The sequence below is a fragment of the Lolium rigidum genome, chromosome 4 (assembly GCF_022539505.1).
Source record: "Lolium rigidum isolate FL_2022 chromosome 4, APGP_CSIRO_Lrig_0.1, whole genome shotgun sequence".
NCBI lineage: Eukaryota > Viridiplantae > Streptophyta > Magnoliopsida > Poales > Poaceae > Lolium > Lolium rigidum.
The window spans coordinates 16,955,496-16,974,751 of NC_061511.1; the positions used below are offsets into that span (position 1 = coordinate 16,955,496).

The 19,256-nt window shown below is 45.6% G+C and overlaps 1 protein-coding gene across 1 annotated transcript; it reads right to left on the reverse strand.

Moving 5' to 3' along the window:
- Positions 1-14,832: 14,832 nt before the first annotated feature.
- Positions 14,833-15,878, reverse strand: LOC124646442 (glutathione S-transferase 4-like). Its single transcript, XM_047186554.1, has 2 exons — positions 15,615-15,878; positions 14,833-15,506 (listed from the first exon to the last, which is right to left on the reverse strand). The coding sequence occupies exons 1-2, from the start codon at positions 15,817-15,819 to the stop codon at positions 15,034-15,036; spliced, it is 678 nt and encodes a 225-aa protein (XP_047042510.1). The 5' UTR covers positions 15,820-15,878; the 3' UTR covers positions 14,833-15,033.
- Positions 15,879-19,256: the final 3,378 nt, after the last annotated feature.

The following is a 19,256-nucleotide window of genomic DNA, read 5'->3' on the forward strand; positions in this document are numbered from 1 at the left end:
TGACTACTACTCACAACTCCGCTTGAGAAAAAGCACTTTCATACACGAGACAAGGGTTCGAGTCAACCGCACGACCCAACCCTAGCCCCCACCCCCACCGCACCCCCTCCTCCCGCCGCCGCCGGTGGCGCCGCCGGGCAAAGCCCGGTGGCGTGGCGGTGGCGGGGGCTCCTCCTCTGCTGTGCCGGGAAGCGCCCGGCCTAGTCTTCGCGTGGTGCTCTGGGACGGCGTCGAGATGGTGGAGGCGACGTCGCGTCGGAATAAGGATGCTGGAGCTCGATCCCCATCTCGGCAAGGCCACTTGTGGCGGCGCCGGCGATCTGCTGGCCTGGTTTCCTCTCAGATCTGCGGATCGGGGGAGGGTGGATTCCCCGGGCACGGTCGAATTTCGACCCTGCCATGGAGTTTGCGGAGTCTGTTCTGGAGTCGGAGGAGTGTTGATGTTGTTGCCTTCTCCTCGGCCGGCCGTGGTGGCGAGGGAGAGGAAGGAGATGGCACCACTGTCTTCCATGTTAGGGTTTGTGTTCTTCTGGTGGCTTGCGGCTGTCACGTTTTGCAGCTTCTTCCGGCCGGCCTTGGTGGCGACGGGAGGAGGCGGTCCGACGTGGCGACGCCAAAATCGGCCAGATGGTCGGGAGAAAGACCCTTCTTCCTCCTTGTCGGTATGATTTGTTGCTACTGTTCTTCTTCTTCCTCGGCGCTGATGCTGGAGGGAGTTCCTGGTTTGCCTGGGCGGATGGCCCGGCCGCGGTGCTGGACCGGTCGGTTGACTCGAGTTCCCTTCCTTCCGGAAGGGACACTTTTCGCGGTACTCAAAGCCAAAGTTGGCGACGGCTGCTGCAGGCGTGTTGGATTGATGTCCATGCCTTCTCGGCGCTGGTGTCAAGGAAGGAGGAAGCAGCGTGGTGGTATTTGTACCATGGTCGAAGATGATGACCTGTCTGCGCTTGGTTGCAGTTCTTTCTGCTGCAGGGGTCTTCTCTCAAGGTTATGGGATGATGACACAGGGCTCCGGAGATCTTCATGGGTTATGGTTGTCTCAGGATGTTCTAGGTGTTTTTGGTTCTTTATGTTTGTGTTTCTCTTTCTCTGTGATTGTAAGGATCAACAACTTTGTATCTTTCTGTGATATGAATGCAGAGAAATTCTCAAAAAAACTCCGCTTGAGAATTAATAGCCGTGCGTGGTTGCTGGGTCACTGCTTGCGTCGCGTATCCGGTTGACTGTAGATCGATGCTGTCCATATCCATGCCGTTGCGTTCGGATCTTCTTGGCCTACACGAAGCTGTCGAAAAGAACAGTTAGTTATTTACTAACACTAGTAATATTGCACGTGCAATGCACGTGTTCCTAATATAACCCAATTCAATATCCCACTGCTTTCAATATACTTCATCTATTCCATTCTATAGTGCCTATAGTTTTTTGGCACGAAAATTAGCGCAAGAGTATTTTTTATACAAGACCTCCTAGCTGAAGGATTTGAGATCAACGTAAAATTTGAGAAATCCATATCTTCCTAGTTTACCATAACAAATTCCACAAATCTCTCTTGTTGATTCTCCATATATGTGCAGCCAAGTTCAATGAAGAAAAGTAAAACATTGCTGCCTAATTTTAAGAAATCGTTGGGCCATGCATTAGGAATCTCAATTAATTGTTTCCAATTTTGTATGGATTTTTTCTCACGCATGTTGTGTGGGAGCTGAACGGGGGAGGGGGTAATTGAAAAAAAGCCAAGCTACAACCTTATATTCTGAAACAAATGTCAAAAATCTATAGGCACTATAGAAAGGAACGGAGGGAGTATGTCCTAAAACAATAGAAGTTATGAATCCCAATCAAGATAAATTGACTAACTATTCTCAAAAAAAAAAAAATTAGACTACCTACTGTTATCCACTATACAAGCTTCTGCGCTGAGAAAATAAACATTCTATATTCAGTTGATTTAACTTCATCATAGGTGGAATTACACAAAGGAAAAAAAAAGTTTCATAATTGCCCAGAAATATTACTCAAAATACATATGAAGTTTAAGATATAAAATTGGCCATATGATCCTTATCTAACAAAAAAAAAATCCAACAACAATAGCCTTGCTACTGCATATAATTCGAACCACAGAAACAATAAGTTTGCAGTTTGTACGGAAAAAGCAAAGCTACAACTAAGCTAGAGCTAGGCTAAAGAAATAATTGCAGAAATATATCTATCCAAGAGGCAAAGTGACGAAAGGATTTCCGTGTAGCTCTGAACTTGATCCATTTCAACTCTTCCTTGAAAAGTAGCTTAGCTCTGTAAAGACTTGTCCTGGTATTTTTGAATATGAACTCATTTCTCATTTTCCAAATAGCCCGTGAAGTATAAAAATCTCCATGAATAAGGGATGCAGGATCATATCCTTGAGCTTATAAGTACACTGCAAATGAGTAGTAGACTGGGGTACATTCCAGCCAGGACAAATGTATCTCCAGCAGGCCTTTGCAAACTTGCAATGGAAGAAAAGACTATCCCTGGTTTCCAGAACCTGGTCATTGCACATGATCCAAGAATAATTATCAAGGAAGAAAGTTATTCTGAGAAGCAGGTGTCTTGTGTTAAGGTGATCTTGCATAAGGAGCCATGCAAAGAACTTGTTTTTTTTACAGCAGGTCTTCCAAAGCCACTTGAAAGCCACAGGTGGCAGATCTGGCAACAAAAAAATTTGGGGCCCAGGGATAAGCCCAGACATCCTTCTCATCCTCGTCTAACAATGATACAACCAAACAATTGTACATGAGATATAAAAATTTGACCATATCATCCTCATCTAACAATAATACAACCAAACTATTGTATATTAACGGGACGGACGACATAACACATTTGGTATCTGAGCACTTTGAGACTCGTTACTCAATCATGCACATAATTGCAATGATATTCTTTATTTGTATTTTATCCACCAAACAACATCAGAAAATAAAAGGGTTGAAAAAATATTCAAAATGCACATGTAGACATAGCTAATAAACTACAACCAAAGCACCTTAAGGAAAAAATGGCATATCAAGACAATCTATCAATACCTATTATATGAAGCTTCTAGCTTGCAAATTGCGGGTACTGTAAGGTAGCTTAAAAGAATTAAATCTTGTACGCATTGTTTTTTGGTAGAACCTCTAGGTTCCCGTTTGTAGAAAACAATTCTTGATTGACCAAAGCTTCCAGAGAATCTCATCTAGCAAGTGCACTCACAGTTCATTTGATGTTCTTCTAGGGACAACTCAGATGCTTCATTTGAAAAAGAGTTGTGCGGGCTAACAAGTGCAAGGAGTGTGGGTGCATCGAGCACAGTCATGTGAAGAACGACCCGTCTGCAACATCCAGGGTCGATCGACGCCTCTGGGCGGTCACATTGTTCTGTGACCTCAAAGCATTCCCAAAAAGATTCCTTGAAATGGCAAACAATAAATCCTTGGATACGCAATTAAACAAAATTTCAAAATAAGAAGGATTCAATATTGAAACAATACAACTGATTTGTGCAAGATGGTCCAGCGGAATAAGATGCGTACATGGTACCCCAAAAAAGTACAAATTAAGGTCATACTTGCATTAATGGATGTCCATTTAAGCTTCACAAAGACCATATGATTTGGGTAATGTGGTCACACACAACAGTCACGACATGTTATAGCAAAATGTATCATCTACTTTGAAAATGGCATGTCAAGTACTCAGGTGATTTCTCAAACTCAAGAAATAAAATACATGAAGAAATATAAAATTGATGATTTAATATATACTTCTTTACCTAACATGCATAAAGCAGAATATTTAACAACTCCAGTGCAAAAAAGAAGACGTCCAAATATATGAGACAACATCAGTGTGACAAAATGAACAAATCGGCTATTTAAACAAATCAAATCCAACTAAGCTGTCAAGATGCTACAGCAAGGAGACCACAACAGTGACAACATCACAAGTATAAACTGAAACTAAACTTGCAACCCTCTAGATTTCAATAGCTCATATCCCCTTTTCCATTTAAAATGACACCAACCCACCAATTCACAGCAATACAAGGTTTAGAGTTAGGAGATGTTTCTAACCTCACAGAACCACTCCTCGTAGGGTAGGCGCACACCATTAAATAGGTTGACTAAATATCCCCTTTAAATAATGCACATCTATGGGAAACAATTAGGAAGGGAACTATATCATATATAACATTCAAGTTCATTGAGATATAATAATCCCTACTTATAGCACAAATGAAGATGTGTCTTGAATTAGTGCACTGCATCATCTAATAATCCTAAACAAAAGATGTTTCTGGACAGAACCATAGTCCCCAACATATAATTTGGTACATCAATTTTTTTGCACGTGTTAGTACAACCAATTTGAATACTCATTTCCTTGTGAAATAAATCTGGATACTTATTTCTACGATATGAACCAAACTTGAACTTCACCATATCTAATATTCCTAAGAAATGTGCAATACCTGATAGCATCAGGCTCCTGCATTGCACTGGCATGGGCACAGCAAGGACATTAACACAAGAAGTAGTGGTGCCAAAAAGAGCCATGTCTGAAACTGCTCCCTCCTAAGAATTCCATACACCACCTCAACTTGATATCATTTGTTCCAGCGGATAAGGCCTCTGATTGGAACATAAATTCCCCAAAGCAACTGCGATTTGAGATGAATTATAATAAAGAGACGACCAAAACTTCTTTGAGAGAAGTGGCCAAGTGGTTGTCCGCGCGGAGGGCCTCCTACTCCCCCGCGGAAAAGCATCTCGTTCTCTGTCTCCACCTTCCCATCCCTGCAACTAAAATACCTGCCTCCCTCTGACCCGATCTGAACGAAGTATTTTGAACTGTACCTAAATTAATCCCTTATGTAAACATGAATGTGTAGAGGTTCTCCAAATATGGCTGCAATGCATGATCTATTCATACGTATAAATTTAGTTATCTTCAAAAGATAAACTTGCTTCAGAGAAATTTGGTGAACAATACCTGCTAAGGCAATTCTGAGGTAGCGTTTCCAATGAAATTTCCAACAATAGAGGCTGACCCTGATCAATTACATCACACATTGTACCCAGCTGTGTACTGAAAATATGTGTCGAACATTACACGCATATGAATAAAGATTTAGAACCTGGCACCAGCCAACCAATGAAGACCCTAATCAATCTTAAATTACCTCGGAACATAGACTGGGCTGGCTGTGAGGCGTCATGGATAAGGGAGGGTGAGGAAGCCGCAGCAGTATGGAAAGGGCACCGAGACCGGCCGGATCCGCGATCTGCTGGCCGCGACGGCGATGCCCTCTGTGTCCTGCCACGATGACGGGGTCGTGGCGACTGACGGGGATATATGGACGGCGTGACGGTGGCGTCGACTATGCTTCGATCTCGTGGAGCGGGTAATGGCGAGCTAGCGGAGACAACGACCGAGAGAGGAGTGCGAGCCACGCGGGCTGCGAAGGGCGGCGGCGGAGGGGATGATTTGGAAGTTTGATAATAAGATGGAAGATTGATTAATGAGATAATCGTGGGGCAAAGCAGTTTGCGGGACGTGGGGTTCGCGGGACGACGGACAATGTTTTCCGCTAGTCATCTCGAGCGTTGATCACAATGTTGTATAGTCAAGATCGTTTGGATCACCACCCTCTGTGCCTTTTTATATTAGTGGAGATGGAGATGGAGATGTGCAGTTCGTCATGGAGCTGACAAAATTTGTTTTCTTCCTCTGAAAATCATCCAGCGTTATAGTCAGCGGTGGAGAATTCTTTTACTAGTTGTGTATATATAACACGCACTATGAAATAAATAAGTGATCATATGCCGTGTGAAATAAGTAAGTGATCATGTAAACCCTAACTTATACTTATTTGTAAACTCAATTTTAGTAATTTGACTATGCTCCCATCTACTTTGTTGTCGGTTGAATTCGAGAACGAAGTTGAAGGTAGCAAACAACAAGACTCCAAACAACAATAAAATAAACAAAGTTATCAATAAGCTTGAAGATATCAACAAGAGTAAAATACATGGTTAGTCATTGAACTTGAATCGCTTACTCGCTTTAGTCACTGTACTCTGAAATATGCAATTTACGATCATCCAATACGCGTGAGGGTTCCGTCCATGGTCACTGGCAGCGGTATAGCACTGTATTTGCTGACATGGCATGTTGTGGATCCCACATGCCAGGTCTCCACTGTGTTTCACTTTGCAAAAGAAACCTCAAATATAGTTTCCCCTCAACAGAAAGGTACTACTTAAATTCGAAAGAAAAAAACATCCTGGTAAAGTAGAATGTGTTGGTCATACTAGCCACCCACCTTCTTCCTCCTCTCTCTCCACGGATGCACGCCGGCGCTCCGCCTAGCACCTCCTCTACCCCTGCCTAGTTGCGGTGCCGACCCCTCCTACCTGTTGTCAGGCGCAGCGCCCGCCCCCTCTTCTCCACCCCATCCATGTGCGGTGCGGGCGCGTCGCCTCCGCCGTGTACGACGTCGCTGATGGCGGCGAGAATGGAGCACGAAGCCCATTCTCAACCTCGACTATAAGTGAGGATCCCGAGCTCATCTGCTCACCCGACGAAAGAGGAGGAGCCCTCTCTGACAAGGGATTAACTTGTCAATGCCTACAGATTGTAGACTAGGGTTTTGTTAGAAGTAGAGGGCAAGTAGATCTCGAAGGTTTCAGCCGAAAAGTACTCGCTGATTGTAAAACTAGGGTTATGTTGACAATAGATTCGATCCTTTCTTTGTCCCTTGACTCCCCCTTATATAGAAGGTGGATCCGAGGGATTCGTCATACACAAGTTACAGAGTCCGGGAGGGTTTCTAACCCGTCCCGTGAAATTACAAGTCTCTATATTTCTTAATACAACTCTATCTTTCCTTAACACTAATTGGGCTTCCGATCTTTGTATTCTTCGACTTGTGAGCCTTCAGTAAACTCTGGGTACCTTCTTCGGTAGGCCCATTGGGGATGCCTATGTCAGTAGCCCCCGAGATTTTTTTTGAATCGAAGAATTAAGAAAAATCTCCAACTTTAATCATTCAATAATCTTGTCGAGTTTATCGCATATCTTTTGAATACGCAAATACTATATTGTACAGAGATAATGGTAGTTGGGGTTAGTTCATCTGACGGATCAGGTACTAGTTAACTGCTCTAGTGGCAATCCGCAAAAACCTACTTCAAGGTCACGTCCCTGGACATGATCTCGGGATACTGGTGTAAACTTCGACAGGTGTCGCTTAAGGTCTTACCATTCTGTCGAGTCCCAGTCATATTTTATCGGGTACCTAACGCGTCCGTTAGGATTTTTCTTCGTATCTGTTGATACGGAAAAAAGTAGCAAACCGCTGTCAGAGACGGTGCCACGCCGCTCAGAACGGATCTGGGGTCTTACCTTCGCAAAGTTTTGCGGCATTCAGAGATTATTCGCGACTTTTAGCGCTCTGAGAATATATTGTCGAGTGCTTTTTGGATGTTGGAATAGCATATTTTATTGAGTCATATTTGATGACTTACTTTTCCATCCCGATGGGAGTATATGTAGAGTTATTTTGTATAACTCGAAATATACTCACTTCTTTTTTCTTTCTCTATATTTGTGTGTAACTTCATCGGGCACGCGAACAGCGTTCCCGATAGGAGTAGCCCCCGAGGCTACAATCAAGGACTTGTGCTTGGTTGTAGGCTCAACAAATTAATCTCTTCTGTCGCTATATTGTTATTCCTTCTCGAGCTTTTCACATCTATCGGGTGCGCAACCAGCGCTCCAGATGGGAGTAGCCCCCGAGGCTATGAACAAATGCTTGCATTTGGTCATAGGCTCTCGCCATTTCTATTTTGTCATACTTGAATTTTTCCTCCATTTTCTAAATAGCCCCCGAGCATTTGGGCAAAAACTTGTATTTGATCAAAGGCTCTCGAAAAAATCAATAATCTTCTGCTGTCGACGTTCTTATCAAGCCTCATAGTCGAGTTTTTCTCTTGCGAAAGTGACATCATTGATGACGATAGCCACGATCACTGTATCGGGAACAGGCGAGAACTGCTCTCTCTCTAACTCATGGGCCCAAATTTCCTATCAAATAGACACCTCGTGCAAGTGGGGGACACACGTCCTCCACTTTTACTGGCGCACGCACTGTAGCTCATGTCCCTTCCTTTCTCAGTAAAATTGCGCTTTTACCCTTTTGTCCACGCGTACCTCATCTATCTCACATATTCTCCATCCAACGGTGCGCCGATTCACCGCACCTGTACTTAAGGTCATCGTCTTCCTCCGTTCATCCTTTCGTTTACATCGCTGCTCTTCTCTCCTCTGCTAAATCCTCCACTGCGCCCCGCAGTTCTTGTGCTCCTCCACGCTCGCCCTTTGCTCCTACGCCATTGTTGATGCCACCGCGCAAACTCACCAGGCATAGCACTCCAGAATCCAAGATGGCCGCCGAAGATCTGGAGTGGGAGAGATCCAAGATTTCCAGCCAGGATATGAACCTTCTGAAGAAGATGGGGTTCACCAAGAAGGAGAACGCGCTGAGCTTCCCCCACGAGGAGAGCTATCCATCTCCTCCAATGGAGTACCGGGTCAGTTTCGTTGACCATCTCATCCGCGGTCTTTCTCCCCTATCCATGAGTTTCTTCGAGGTCTTCTTTTTGTCTACGGGCTTCAGCTTCATCAGCTGACGCCCAATTCTATCCTGCACATGTCGATTTTTATCACATTGTGTGAATGCTTCCTCGGAGTCCAACCTAATTGGGCTTTGTGGAAGCGTATCTTCTGCCTCCGCCGTAATGGCTCCCACGGCGTCGCCTATAACATCGGTGGCGTTGTTATCTGTGTTCGTTCTGATGTCGACTACTTCGATGTCAAATTCCCCGACTCCGTCCAAGGGTGGCGCAAGAAGTGGCTCTATGTACACGAAGAGAGCTCTGATTCAGTAGAGTACAACATTGCTCTTTTTGATGGAAAAACCAAGATTCTTCGCCGCCGATCCTGGGACGCTGAAGCTACCGAAGAAGAGAAATCGGCGACAGAGGCGCTGATGACTCGCATCCGTGAGCTCCAGAACACCCGTGGCAAGGAATTATCGGGTATCCAAATCACAGCCTACTTCCTTAGGATTAGAGTGCAGCCTCTACAAGCTAGCAAAATTCTCCTTTGGATGTATGCTGGTGATGAAGATGTCGAGAGGCTCTCCAAGGATCTTCCTGTGAAGGACTTGGAGAAGTTGATTCAAAGAATCTCCAAGCTTAACAAGAAGGACACCATTCCATCTTCTTGCCAAGTTAAGCCATTTAGTAGCACCAATCCCCTTTCCGAGGTAATTTTTTTCTTGACTATTATATTGTCTTCTCGAATTTTTGGTATCTGTCGACTACTATTTTGCTAGCACCTTTTTGCATAACGTTTTGTCAACACTCTGTTCTATCTTCTCTTCCTCCCCTTCCCGAAGGTGGGGAAGTCGAAGAACGGGCCGTTGTCACCGACGACAACCAGGGTACTTCTCGCCCTGACAGTGAAGTTGCGGGTTCCCAAAAATCCGCGGCTTCTTCTGAAAAAGAGATTGAAACTGAAGCTACCTCATCGACACGCTCCTCTCTCCCAGCTACTTCTCCGAAGAACAAGAGGAAGAGGGATGAGGTTGTTGATTCCGGCACCTCCAAAGCTGGTGCCGCCCGTGCTGGAGAACCTGCACCTGATGCTAGGAAGAGAGCTTTCGACCCTTACGAGGCACTTACATGTATGACATTCTCAAAAATCATGAAAATGAGTTGACTATTGTGGCCTCCTCGAGGCACAATAGCAATGTGGCGACGAACGGGGATACCGCCAGCTCGTGCACCTTCAAATTCGTCGAGTTAGATTGTTTTTCCTAATGGGCAATGTACATGGCGAGGGTGACCTGGATGTGATGCAATATCTACCCACTGTATTCCTAAACTTAAACTAGTGTCCTGAAAGGGTCAGGCTTCTATACAAAGTTTCCTATTGTTGTAATCCACTTTACCTTGCGTGGCTAAAAAGTTAAGTGGTGAGTTACTTTTACTAACGGACATAGACCATTAGAACTGGAGTGAAGTTCTGTTGCTAATCCCCTGCTAAAAACTGACCTGAAACTTAAGCGAAGCACTTAGCTCCCAGATTTTGTCGTTGGGAATCACTCTCTGCCCAAGTGCTGAACTGCGGTAAACATGCATGTACTCTCTCCATCTAAAAATAGGTGTCGCAATTTTATCTAGATACGAATGTATCTCTAACTAAAAAAGAAAATAAAAGATTGATGGCACTCATTGATGAGCCCGACATAAAAGCTGACACTACTCCGCCGGTAGCTTCCAAGAGAGACACCTTGAGAAACGTGAATGACAGTTTAGCTAATCTTAGACGAGAATAGGAGGCTAAATGGGCTGAGCGAGCTAGAGTAAAACACGTGCAACAAGGGGGAAATCATACGAGATATTTCCACCTAATTGCCAACAGTAAGCATAAGAAAAAGAAAAACTTCTAGTTAAAGCAGGACGAAGGGACAATTGTAGGCGTGAGGACAATTGAAAATTTATATTTCTGACTACTATAAGAAACTTTTTGGGGCACCGACAGAGGATAAGGTTACCGATATACCTCAGATATCCCAGTATGAAAACACTATCCTCACAGCTGCTTTCACTGAGGAAGAAGTATTTGATGTTATTTCTCAGATGAAACTAATAAAGCTCCTGGACCATATGGGTTTCCAGCTGAGTTCTATAAGCAGTTTTGGGACATTATTAAGCAATATCTCAAGAATTTATTTGCGAAATTGCAACAACACGACCTCCAATTGTTTAAGCTGAACTTTGGGGTGATAACCTTGATTGCTAAAAAGGAGGATGTTGTTCAAATTTAGCACTATAGGCCTATTTTCCTACTCAATGTGAGTTTTAAGATATTCACTAAGGTAGTCACTAATAGAATAACTACGATCGCCCATAAAGTTATTAAACCCACACAATCTGCCTTCATGCCAGGATGACATATACTTGAAGGGGTAGTCATCCTGCATATGAAATCAATCTTGAACTTCATAGAAAGAAAATAAATGGTGTCCTTTTCAAAATTGACTTTGAGAAAGTCTATGATAAAGTAATATGGACCTTTCTTCAACAAACTATTCGCACGAAAGGATTTTCAACAGAATGGTGTGAGCTAGTTACGATTTTTATTCAAGGCAGGTCAGTTGTTGTAAAGGTTAATGACGATATTGGCCATTACTTCCAAACAAGGAAGGGGCAGAGAAAAGGGTATCCTATATCCCCAATCGTTTTTAACACTGTGGCCGATATGTTAAGCATCCTAATTGCCAGGGTAAAAAAGGATGGTCAGATAGGTGGTCTCGTCCCTCATCTGGTTGAGAGGGGTGTATCCATTCTACAATACGCAGATCATACTATTCTTTTCATGGAGCACGACTTACAGAAAGCCGTGAACATGAAACTAATTCTATGCATCTTCGAACAATTATCTGGCCTTAAGGTCAACTTTCACAAAAGCGAAATATTCTATTTTGGAAAGGCTAAGGAGCAGGAGGAACAGTACAAGATTTTTTTTGGATGCAAGGCTGGCTCTCTTCCCTTTAGATATTTAGGTATCTCAATTCATTACAGAATACTTTTAAACAAAGAGTGGAATCCGGTAGAAAACCGCTTTCAACGAAAGTTGGGCTGCTGACAGAACAAGCTACTCTCATATGGAGACAGACTGGTGCTTATAAATTCTATCATTACCAGTTTACCGAGGTTTATGCTATTTTTTCTAGAAATACCTAAGGACGTAAGGAAACGGCTAGATTTTTTAGGTCAAGATTTTTTGGCAAGATTTGTTAAGCGTAAATATCGATTAACAAGATGGAATATTATTTTTTTTGCCTAAAGATAGGGGGGGCGCTCGGTGAGCAATTGTTAGATATAAAAAAAACATATGCTTACTTAGCAAATGGTTGTTTAAGCTCCTGAACGAAGATGGGGTATGCCAGGAGATACTGCATAATAAATATCTTCGTAACAACTCCCCTTTCTATAAAGGACTAACGGAGGTTAAAGATGAGTTTTTCTCGCGGGGTTCTTTTAATGTCGGCGATGGCCAGAAAACTCATTTCTAGGAAGAAACTTTATTTGGAGATCAGCCATATCCTTCTCTATATAACATTGCCCGCCGGAAAAAGATTTTGGTGGATGGTGTTTTAACTGGTAATCCTCTAAATATCAAATTTAGAAGAGTGTTATCACACAATATATGGGAGGCTTGGCTGCATCTTATAAGACGTCTCTTTTTATTAACTTGACTGAACAATCAACCGCGTTTGTGTGGAAACTAACTAATGCTGGGGCGTTTTCTGTCAAATCGATGTATGCGGATATGATGAACGGGCATACAGTTCTCCTACGCAAATATGTTTGGAAAATAAAAGTATCATTAAAGATTAAAATTTTCATGTGGTTCTTATATAGAAAAGTGATTCTTATTAAAGACAACCTCTCTAGAAGAAATTGGAACGGTTGTAAAAAATGTGCTTTCTGTGATGCTGGCGAATCAATCAACTCTCTATTTTTTAATTGTCTCTTCACTAGATTAATTTGGAGAACTATTCAAGACACTTTTAGTGTCCCCCACGTAACAAATATGTTTGAAAATTGGCTTAACGGGGTTGATAAAAAATCCAAAGAGTATATTGGAATAGGGATTAGTGCTTTGATGTGGGCTATATGGAATTGTCGTCATGATATTGTTTTTACCAAAAGTACGAACGCTCGGGTTATTCGTATGGTTACGCACTAGATCCACGAGTGGTCCTACCTTGTATCGAACTACGACCTAGGTGGCTGGTGGCTTGCTAGGACGATTCAAAATGTATAATCACCATACTTTTATTTTATTCAGCTGGTTGACTTTTGTACTCTGCATACCGAAATTGGATAATAAATAGCTGCGTGCATCAATTGATGCAGAGACCAGAGCTATGGTCCCATTTTGAAAGGAAAAAATCTATACCTAGATGACACCTATTTTTAGATGGAGGAAATACAAATCTCTCTCATAAATCGGGTCGTATTAATAAGCACCGTGTGTTGAGTGCAATGCCCTGGTGTATAATTGCAGAATGTGTAATCTTCACCATGAACTTACATGATGTGCAAGCTCAATCGTGCATGTACTTAACGAAAATTAATGCAAGTCAGCAACAGTAACACGCTCTCCATGTTCCACGGAAGGATCTGGACCACTTTTAACAGTCAAACAAAGAAAATTTCTGACAAGTTTCATGAAAAATATTTCTGCAGCACTTCAAATCGGGATGACAAAGAGGCAAATTTCTTTTTTAGACACAGTATAACGCAGATGCTCACAAACACACACGTACAATCATCCCTATGAACGCACACACACTAGCGCCTCGGTGTTGACGGGTACAATCACCCCTATGAGCACATCCGAGGGACTGAACCGGTATATCTTGAGGTTGACGAAGTCGCCACACTAGCGCCTCGGTGTTGACGGGTACTTAATTCACCTGCCACCAAAATCATAGCACCGGTTAAATCTTAGAATAAATCCAGGTAAATGAAAACACCCATGTCAAGTCTAGGACTTGAATCTGGGTGGACTGGTTCTACCATAAGGAACCTAACCACCAGAGCTATTTGTAACAAAGAGGCAAATTTCAGCATGACCAAAGACATAAGATCGTGAATTATAGAAAGGAGAGAGTATTAACTAAAACATGACACATTGTGTCCTACTCCCTACATCCCATAAAACATATCTTAACTAGCCTGTCGCACAAAAACTTACTTATACCATGCGAACTCTGTGATTCTTATTTTAGTTAGATTTTGGAAAAATTATGCATATGATAAACATAATATTCCATCCATCCCTTGAAACTTGTCTTAACTAGAAGAAGAGTTAACTGCTTGAGTACACACTTCAACATGACATGTGCCAGTTATGTACTACGCACATGCTAGTCAACCGTCAACAAAAAGTTTGGTCAAAGTGGGTAGGTGCCACTAAAGCAAGCTTTGTCCCTGAGAGTTGAGTACTAACTGGGAGCAATTTTTTGGTGCATATGTTTCCTTTATTTTAAAATACATCTTTGATACATTTAGAAATATTTAAAAAAATTAAATAAAAAATTCATATGTCCATCTTCACATGCTACGTGTGCACAAAGTTCTGAAAAAAGATAGTATAACTATTTTTATTATCTGATGGAAGATTTCTGAGATTGTTGTCAACTTGGTGAACCTTTTCTTACTTGTTTCATCAGTCAAGCTTCCTTGCTGCTCAAGAAAATGTGACTTCAACCAGATTTTTTTTAACGTCATCAGAGTTGAATTATGGACAGACTGTTCTTGCGAATTTGTGTTGAGGTGGACCGTGCAATTTCATGTTTTTTTTACTAATGTCATGGGTTTCCATTATTGAAAATGAATTATAATATAAATAAATTTTCAAAAACCTAGATCAGAGCTAAAAAAGAAAAAAAAAATTAATTTTGATTCACCAGAGCAGCAGCGTACAAACATTCTCCCAGCGGTTGCAAAGAAGACGGTACAACTATTTTTCTGATCTCGTGAAAGATTGGACAGCTTATTGTCAACCTAGTGAACTTCTCTTTCTTTTCGTTCATGACTTGTTTCAACAGTCAAGCTTCCTTCCGGCTCAAAGAACGGGGACTTTATCCATAATTACAGAAGTTTTTGAAATCATCGTTGAAGTGGAGTTATGGATAACATTTCTTTGTTCATGGGGATCAGAGTTGAGGTGGGTCGAACAGTGTCGTGGTTTTTCTTTTTTTTTACATTCATGTCTTGGTTTTCAACAATGAAAATCGGTCTGTATGGCAAATCAAAAGGAAAACATGGAGCCATACACAGGTGCAGGCCGGCGCCGGTTCTACACAGCACAAACCGGAGACTACTGCTCGCTCGCCGACCGTCGTCTTGGTTGTTGCCATCACTGCTCTGCCTTCTTTCCCAGACCAAAGTCCACCGGCATGAACTCGGTAACCTTCCTCGCCGCCGGCCTGACCTTGAGCTCCTCCCACCACGCCTTCACGTGCGGGAGCTCCTCCACCAGCGCCTTGTACTCGGTCTCCATGAAGTAGCGCAGCATCGGGAAGTGGCTGAGGTCGGCGAGGCTCACCGATTCCCCGGCGAGGTACCTCGACTTCGATAGCCGCGCCTCGTACACCTCCAGCACCTTCTTCAGCTTGGGGACGTTCTCGTCGATGACGGCCTGGTCGCGCGCGCCGCCGAGGAGCGGGGCGAGGATGCACTGCACCATGATGGCGGCCGTCGGGGCGTGGTGCTGATGCGCCTCCACCTCCAGCCACACGTCCACCATCGCCGCCGCCTCCGGCGAGCCGTCCCCGACCAGCAGCTCCGGCTTGTGCTTGCGCAGCACGTGCCTCGCGATCGCGCGCGACTCTGCAGTGCGGGGAGATTCAGGTCGCGATTAGTACGAGTTTTCCTTCAGAATTGGTGTCAGATAAGGAAGAACGGAGAATGGCGGGAGGGAATCGAAATATTACGAACCGAAGAGTGTGAGGTCGCCGTCCTCGAGGACGGGCACCTGGGCGAACGGGTTCCTGGCGAGGAAGTCCGGCTGGAGGTGGTCGCCGGCCTGGCGGCTCATGGGGACGAGCTCGTACTCGACGCCGGCCTCCTCCAGGCACAGCAGCGCGCGGGCAACGAACGGCGACATCGCCCACCCGTACACCTTCACGGCCGCCGGCGCCATTCTCTCGATCGGCTAGCTTGCTTCCCGGAGATTGATCGGTGAGTTTGTTCGAGGCGGTTCTTGTTTGTGGCTTCGACTACTACTGACAACTCCGCTAGCTCAGAATTAATAGTGGTGCGTTGGTTGTGAGCGCGGCGTCACTGCTTGCGTCGGGTGTGCGCGGTGTCCCGATCCATCGTCCATTGCATTGCGTTCTGGTCTTCTGGCTTACACCAACCTGTCGAAAAATAGTTATTCTTTTGCCAGCATGGGCCGGCGAGGTGTCTCGAGATCAGTTCGTCGTTGTGCTGACAAAATTTATTTTCTTCTTCTGCAAGTCATCGAGGTGCGATCTGAATCATGCTTTTGACACCCGTTATAGCCAAAGGCCTTCACACACTGTGAATGCGGCTCTTGTTCAAAAAAAAAAAAAAAAAACACTGTGAATGCGGCTTGAATCAGACTTTCTGTCATCCTGTGTGCTCACCAGTCACACGTCTAAGAGCATCTCCACTCGTCTCCCCGACTAGGTCCCGAGCGCTGTTTTTCCAATCCGGATGACGTTATTTGGCCCAGTCGCGCCCCCGGTTCCTCGATTTCGTCCGGATTTGGGCCTAAATTCATCCGGCGATCCCACGCCATCCCCGGCCCCCCGGGGAGCGGTCGGGGACTCCGGACGAAACGAAAGCGCGCGAAACGTCGAGGAAACTTCCCGCGCGTCTGGTGGCCCCAACTTGTCGGCGAGAGACACCGATCGTCGTCCTTATCGCATCGTCTTCCGCGCGCTGTAAAAGCCTCCCGCCGGTCAGTATTCGCCGGACGCGTAGCTTCCACGCGGCGAGGTTAATGCCGTCGCCTCGGTATCATGCGCGCCTAACTCTATTTATCGCCGAACTACCGCGTCTGCCCCGCATTCACCTCTCTCGCATTCCACCAAATCTTCCCTGAACTCAAAAGAGGTAGCAATGGCGAACGACGGTGCGGCCAACAACGGCTTCGGCTGCCGCTCTCTCCACCAATGGCAGGGACGGCTCCTCCACGCGGCGGGCTACCCGGCGCCGCCGGACTTCCGCGCACCGGGGGGATGGAGGCTGAGCGCAGGCGGCGTGCCGATCCCGCCGCCGCCAACTGGTGGGGACTTACTCGAAACGGCGATCAACGAGGTACTCGTCACTCTCAGTGACGAGCAGCGCGCGGATCCGCGTTTCTTCCCCGACAACCACGAATCGTGGATCGCGTTCTTCCGGCGCAGGTATGAACGCGAACTCCGAGCGTACGACGGCCCTCCTCCTCCTCCGGCAAGCAATAACGCCGCCGGTCGCCGCCGATGGTCGAGCGCGCCTGGCCGCACCCTCGAGAATGTGCTCATGCACATCGAGGACGGGAACTCCCCCGTCCTGGGGATGCCGCCGCCGGTGGCGGCTACCGTGTCGCGCCGGCACGGTAGTTCCTAGATGCCGAGGAGGATGGCGCCATCCTCCTCCTCGTCTGGCTCGCGGTCGGCGTCCAGGTCCGGCGGGTCGACGCCGGCCACCGTCAAGCAGGAGTGGGCGTCTCCTTCGACCGTCAAGAAGGAACCGGCGTCGCCACCGCCGACCAGAGGGCGCAGCAGCGGCGCCCTCGTCATCTGCGACCAGCCTTCCTCTCCGCAGAGCGGACAGAATAGGAAGTCGTCGAAGAAAGAGGCCGCCGCAAACCAGCTCGCCGAGGAGGAGGCGAAGCGCGCGGAGGACGCCGCGATGGCGGAGGCGATCGCCAGGTCGCTGAACGACCTGGTGCCCGCCGACAACAGCCTCCCCATCGACGCCGCACTGGAGTGGTCCAGGCGCGACTAGGAGCGCGAGGAGGCGGAGCAGCAGTGGCGGCTGATGGATCTGGCCGCCGCGCGTCAACTCGCCGCCCGCGCCACCGCACCATCCGCCGGTAGGAACGCCGCGCCCAGGAGGGAGGTGGTCAAGCTCGAGGAGAGCAGTGATACGTCTCAAACGTATCTATAATTTCTTATGTTCCATGCTTGTTATAACCTACATGTTTTGTTCACACTTTATATCGTTTTGATGCATTTTACGGAACTAACCTATTGACGAGATACCGAAGTGCCAGTTCCTGTTTTCTGCTGTTTTTGGTTTCAGAAATCCTAGTAAGGAAATATTCTCGGAATTGGACGAAATCAACGCCCAGTATCTTATTTTTCCACGAAGCTTCCAGAACACCGGAGAGAGACCAGAGGGGAGCCAGGGGCCCCACACGCCAGGGCGGCGCGGCCAAGGGGTGGGGCGCGCCCCCTATTGTGTGGCCCCACCAGGCCCCTCCGAGGCTGCCCTTCCGCCTACTCAAGGACTCCATCGCAAAAACCCTAAACGGATAAGCCACGATACGAGAAAAGTTCCAGAGCCGCCGCCATCGCGAAGCCAAGATTCGGGGGACAGAAGTCTCTGTTCCGACATGCCGCCGGGACGGGGAAGTGCCCCCGGAAGGCATCTCCATCGACACCACCGCCATCATCATCGCCGCTGCTGTCTCCCGTGATGAGGAGGGAGTAGTTCTCCCTCGAGGCTGAGGGCTCTACCGGTAGCTATGTGGTTAATCTCTCTCTCATGTACCCCAATACAATGATCTCATGAACTGCTTTGCATGATTGAGATCCATATGATGAGCTTTGTATCACTATTAATATATGTGCTACTCTAGTGATGTTATTAAAGTAGTCTATTCCTCCTTCATGATGTAATGGTGACAGTGTGTGCATCATGTAGTTCTTGGCGTAGGTTATGATTGTAATCTCTTGTAGATTATGGAGTTAACTATTAGTATGATAGTATTGATGTGATCTATTCCCCCTTTCATAGTGTAATGGTGACAGTGTGTATGCTATGTTAGTACTCGGTCTAAATTGCAAAGATCTATTATGCTCTAAAGGTTACTTAAATATGAATGCCGAATGTTGTGGCGCTTGTTAACTCCGGCTTGAGGGAGCTCTTGTAGCCCTACACAATGAATGGTGTTTGTTATCAAACAAGAGTATATGTAGCACAAGTGAGGAGAAGTTATTTATTTATTATATGATCAATGTTGAGAGTGTCCACTAGTGAAAGTAGGATCCCTAGGCCTTGTTTCCAATACTGCAAACATCGCTTGTTTACTGTTTTACTGCATCTTTACTTCCTGCAATATTACCACCATCTATACCACCTGTGTTTTACTATCTCTTCGACAAACTAGTGCACCTATACATCTGACAAGTGTATTAGGTGTGTTGGGGACACAAGAGACTTCTTCCATCTTAATTGCAGGGTTGCTTGAGAGGAATATCTTTGACCTCTACCTCCCTGAGTTTGATAAACCTTGGGTGATTCACTTAAGGGAAACTTGCTGCTGTTCTACAAACCTCTGCTCTTGGAGGCCCAATACTGTCTACAAGAATAGAAACACACGTAGACATCAAGCTATTTTCTGGC

Bases quoted from the DNA above. Each gene is read 5' to 3' on its own strand.
- LOC124646442 (XM_047186554.1), bottom strand. From the start codon at position 15,819: ATGGCGCCGGCGGCCGTGAAGGTGTACGGGTGGGCGATGTCGCCGTTC. The intron at 15,507-15,614 runs GTTCGTAATATT...CCCGCACTGCAG, and splicing joins CGGCGACCTCACACTCTTCG to AGTCGCGCGCGATCGCGAGG.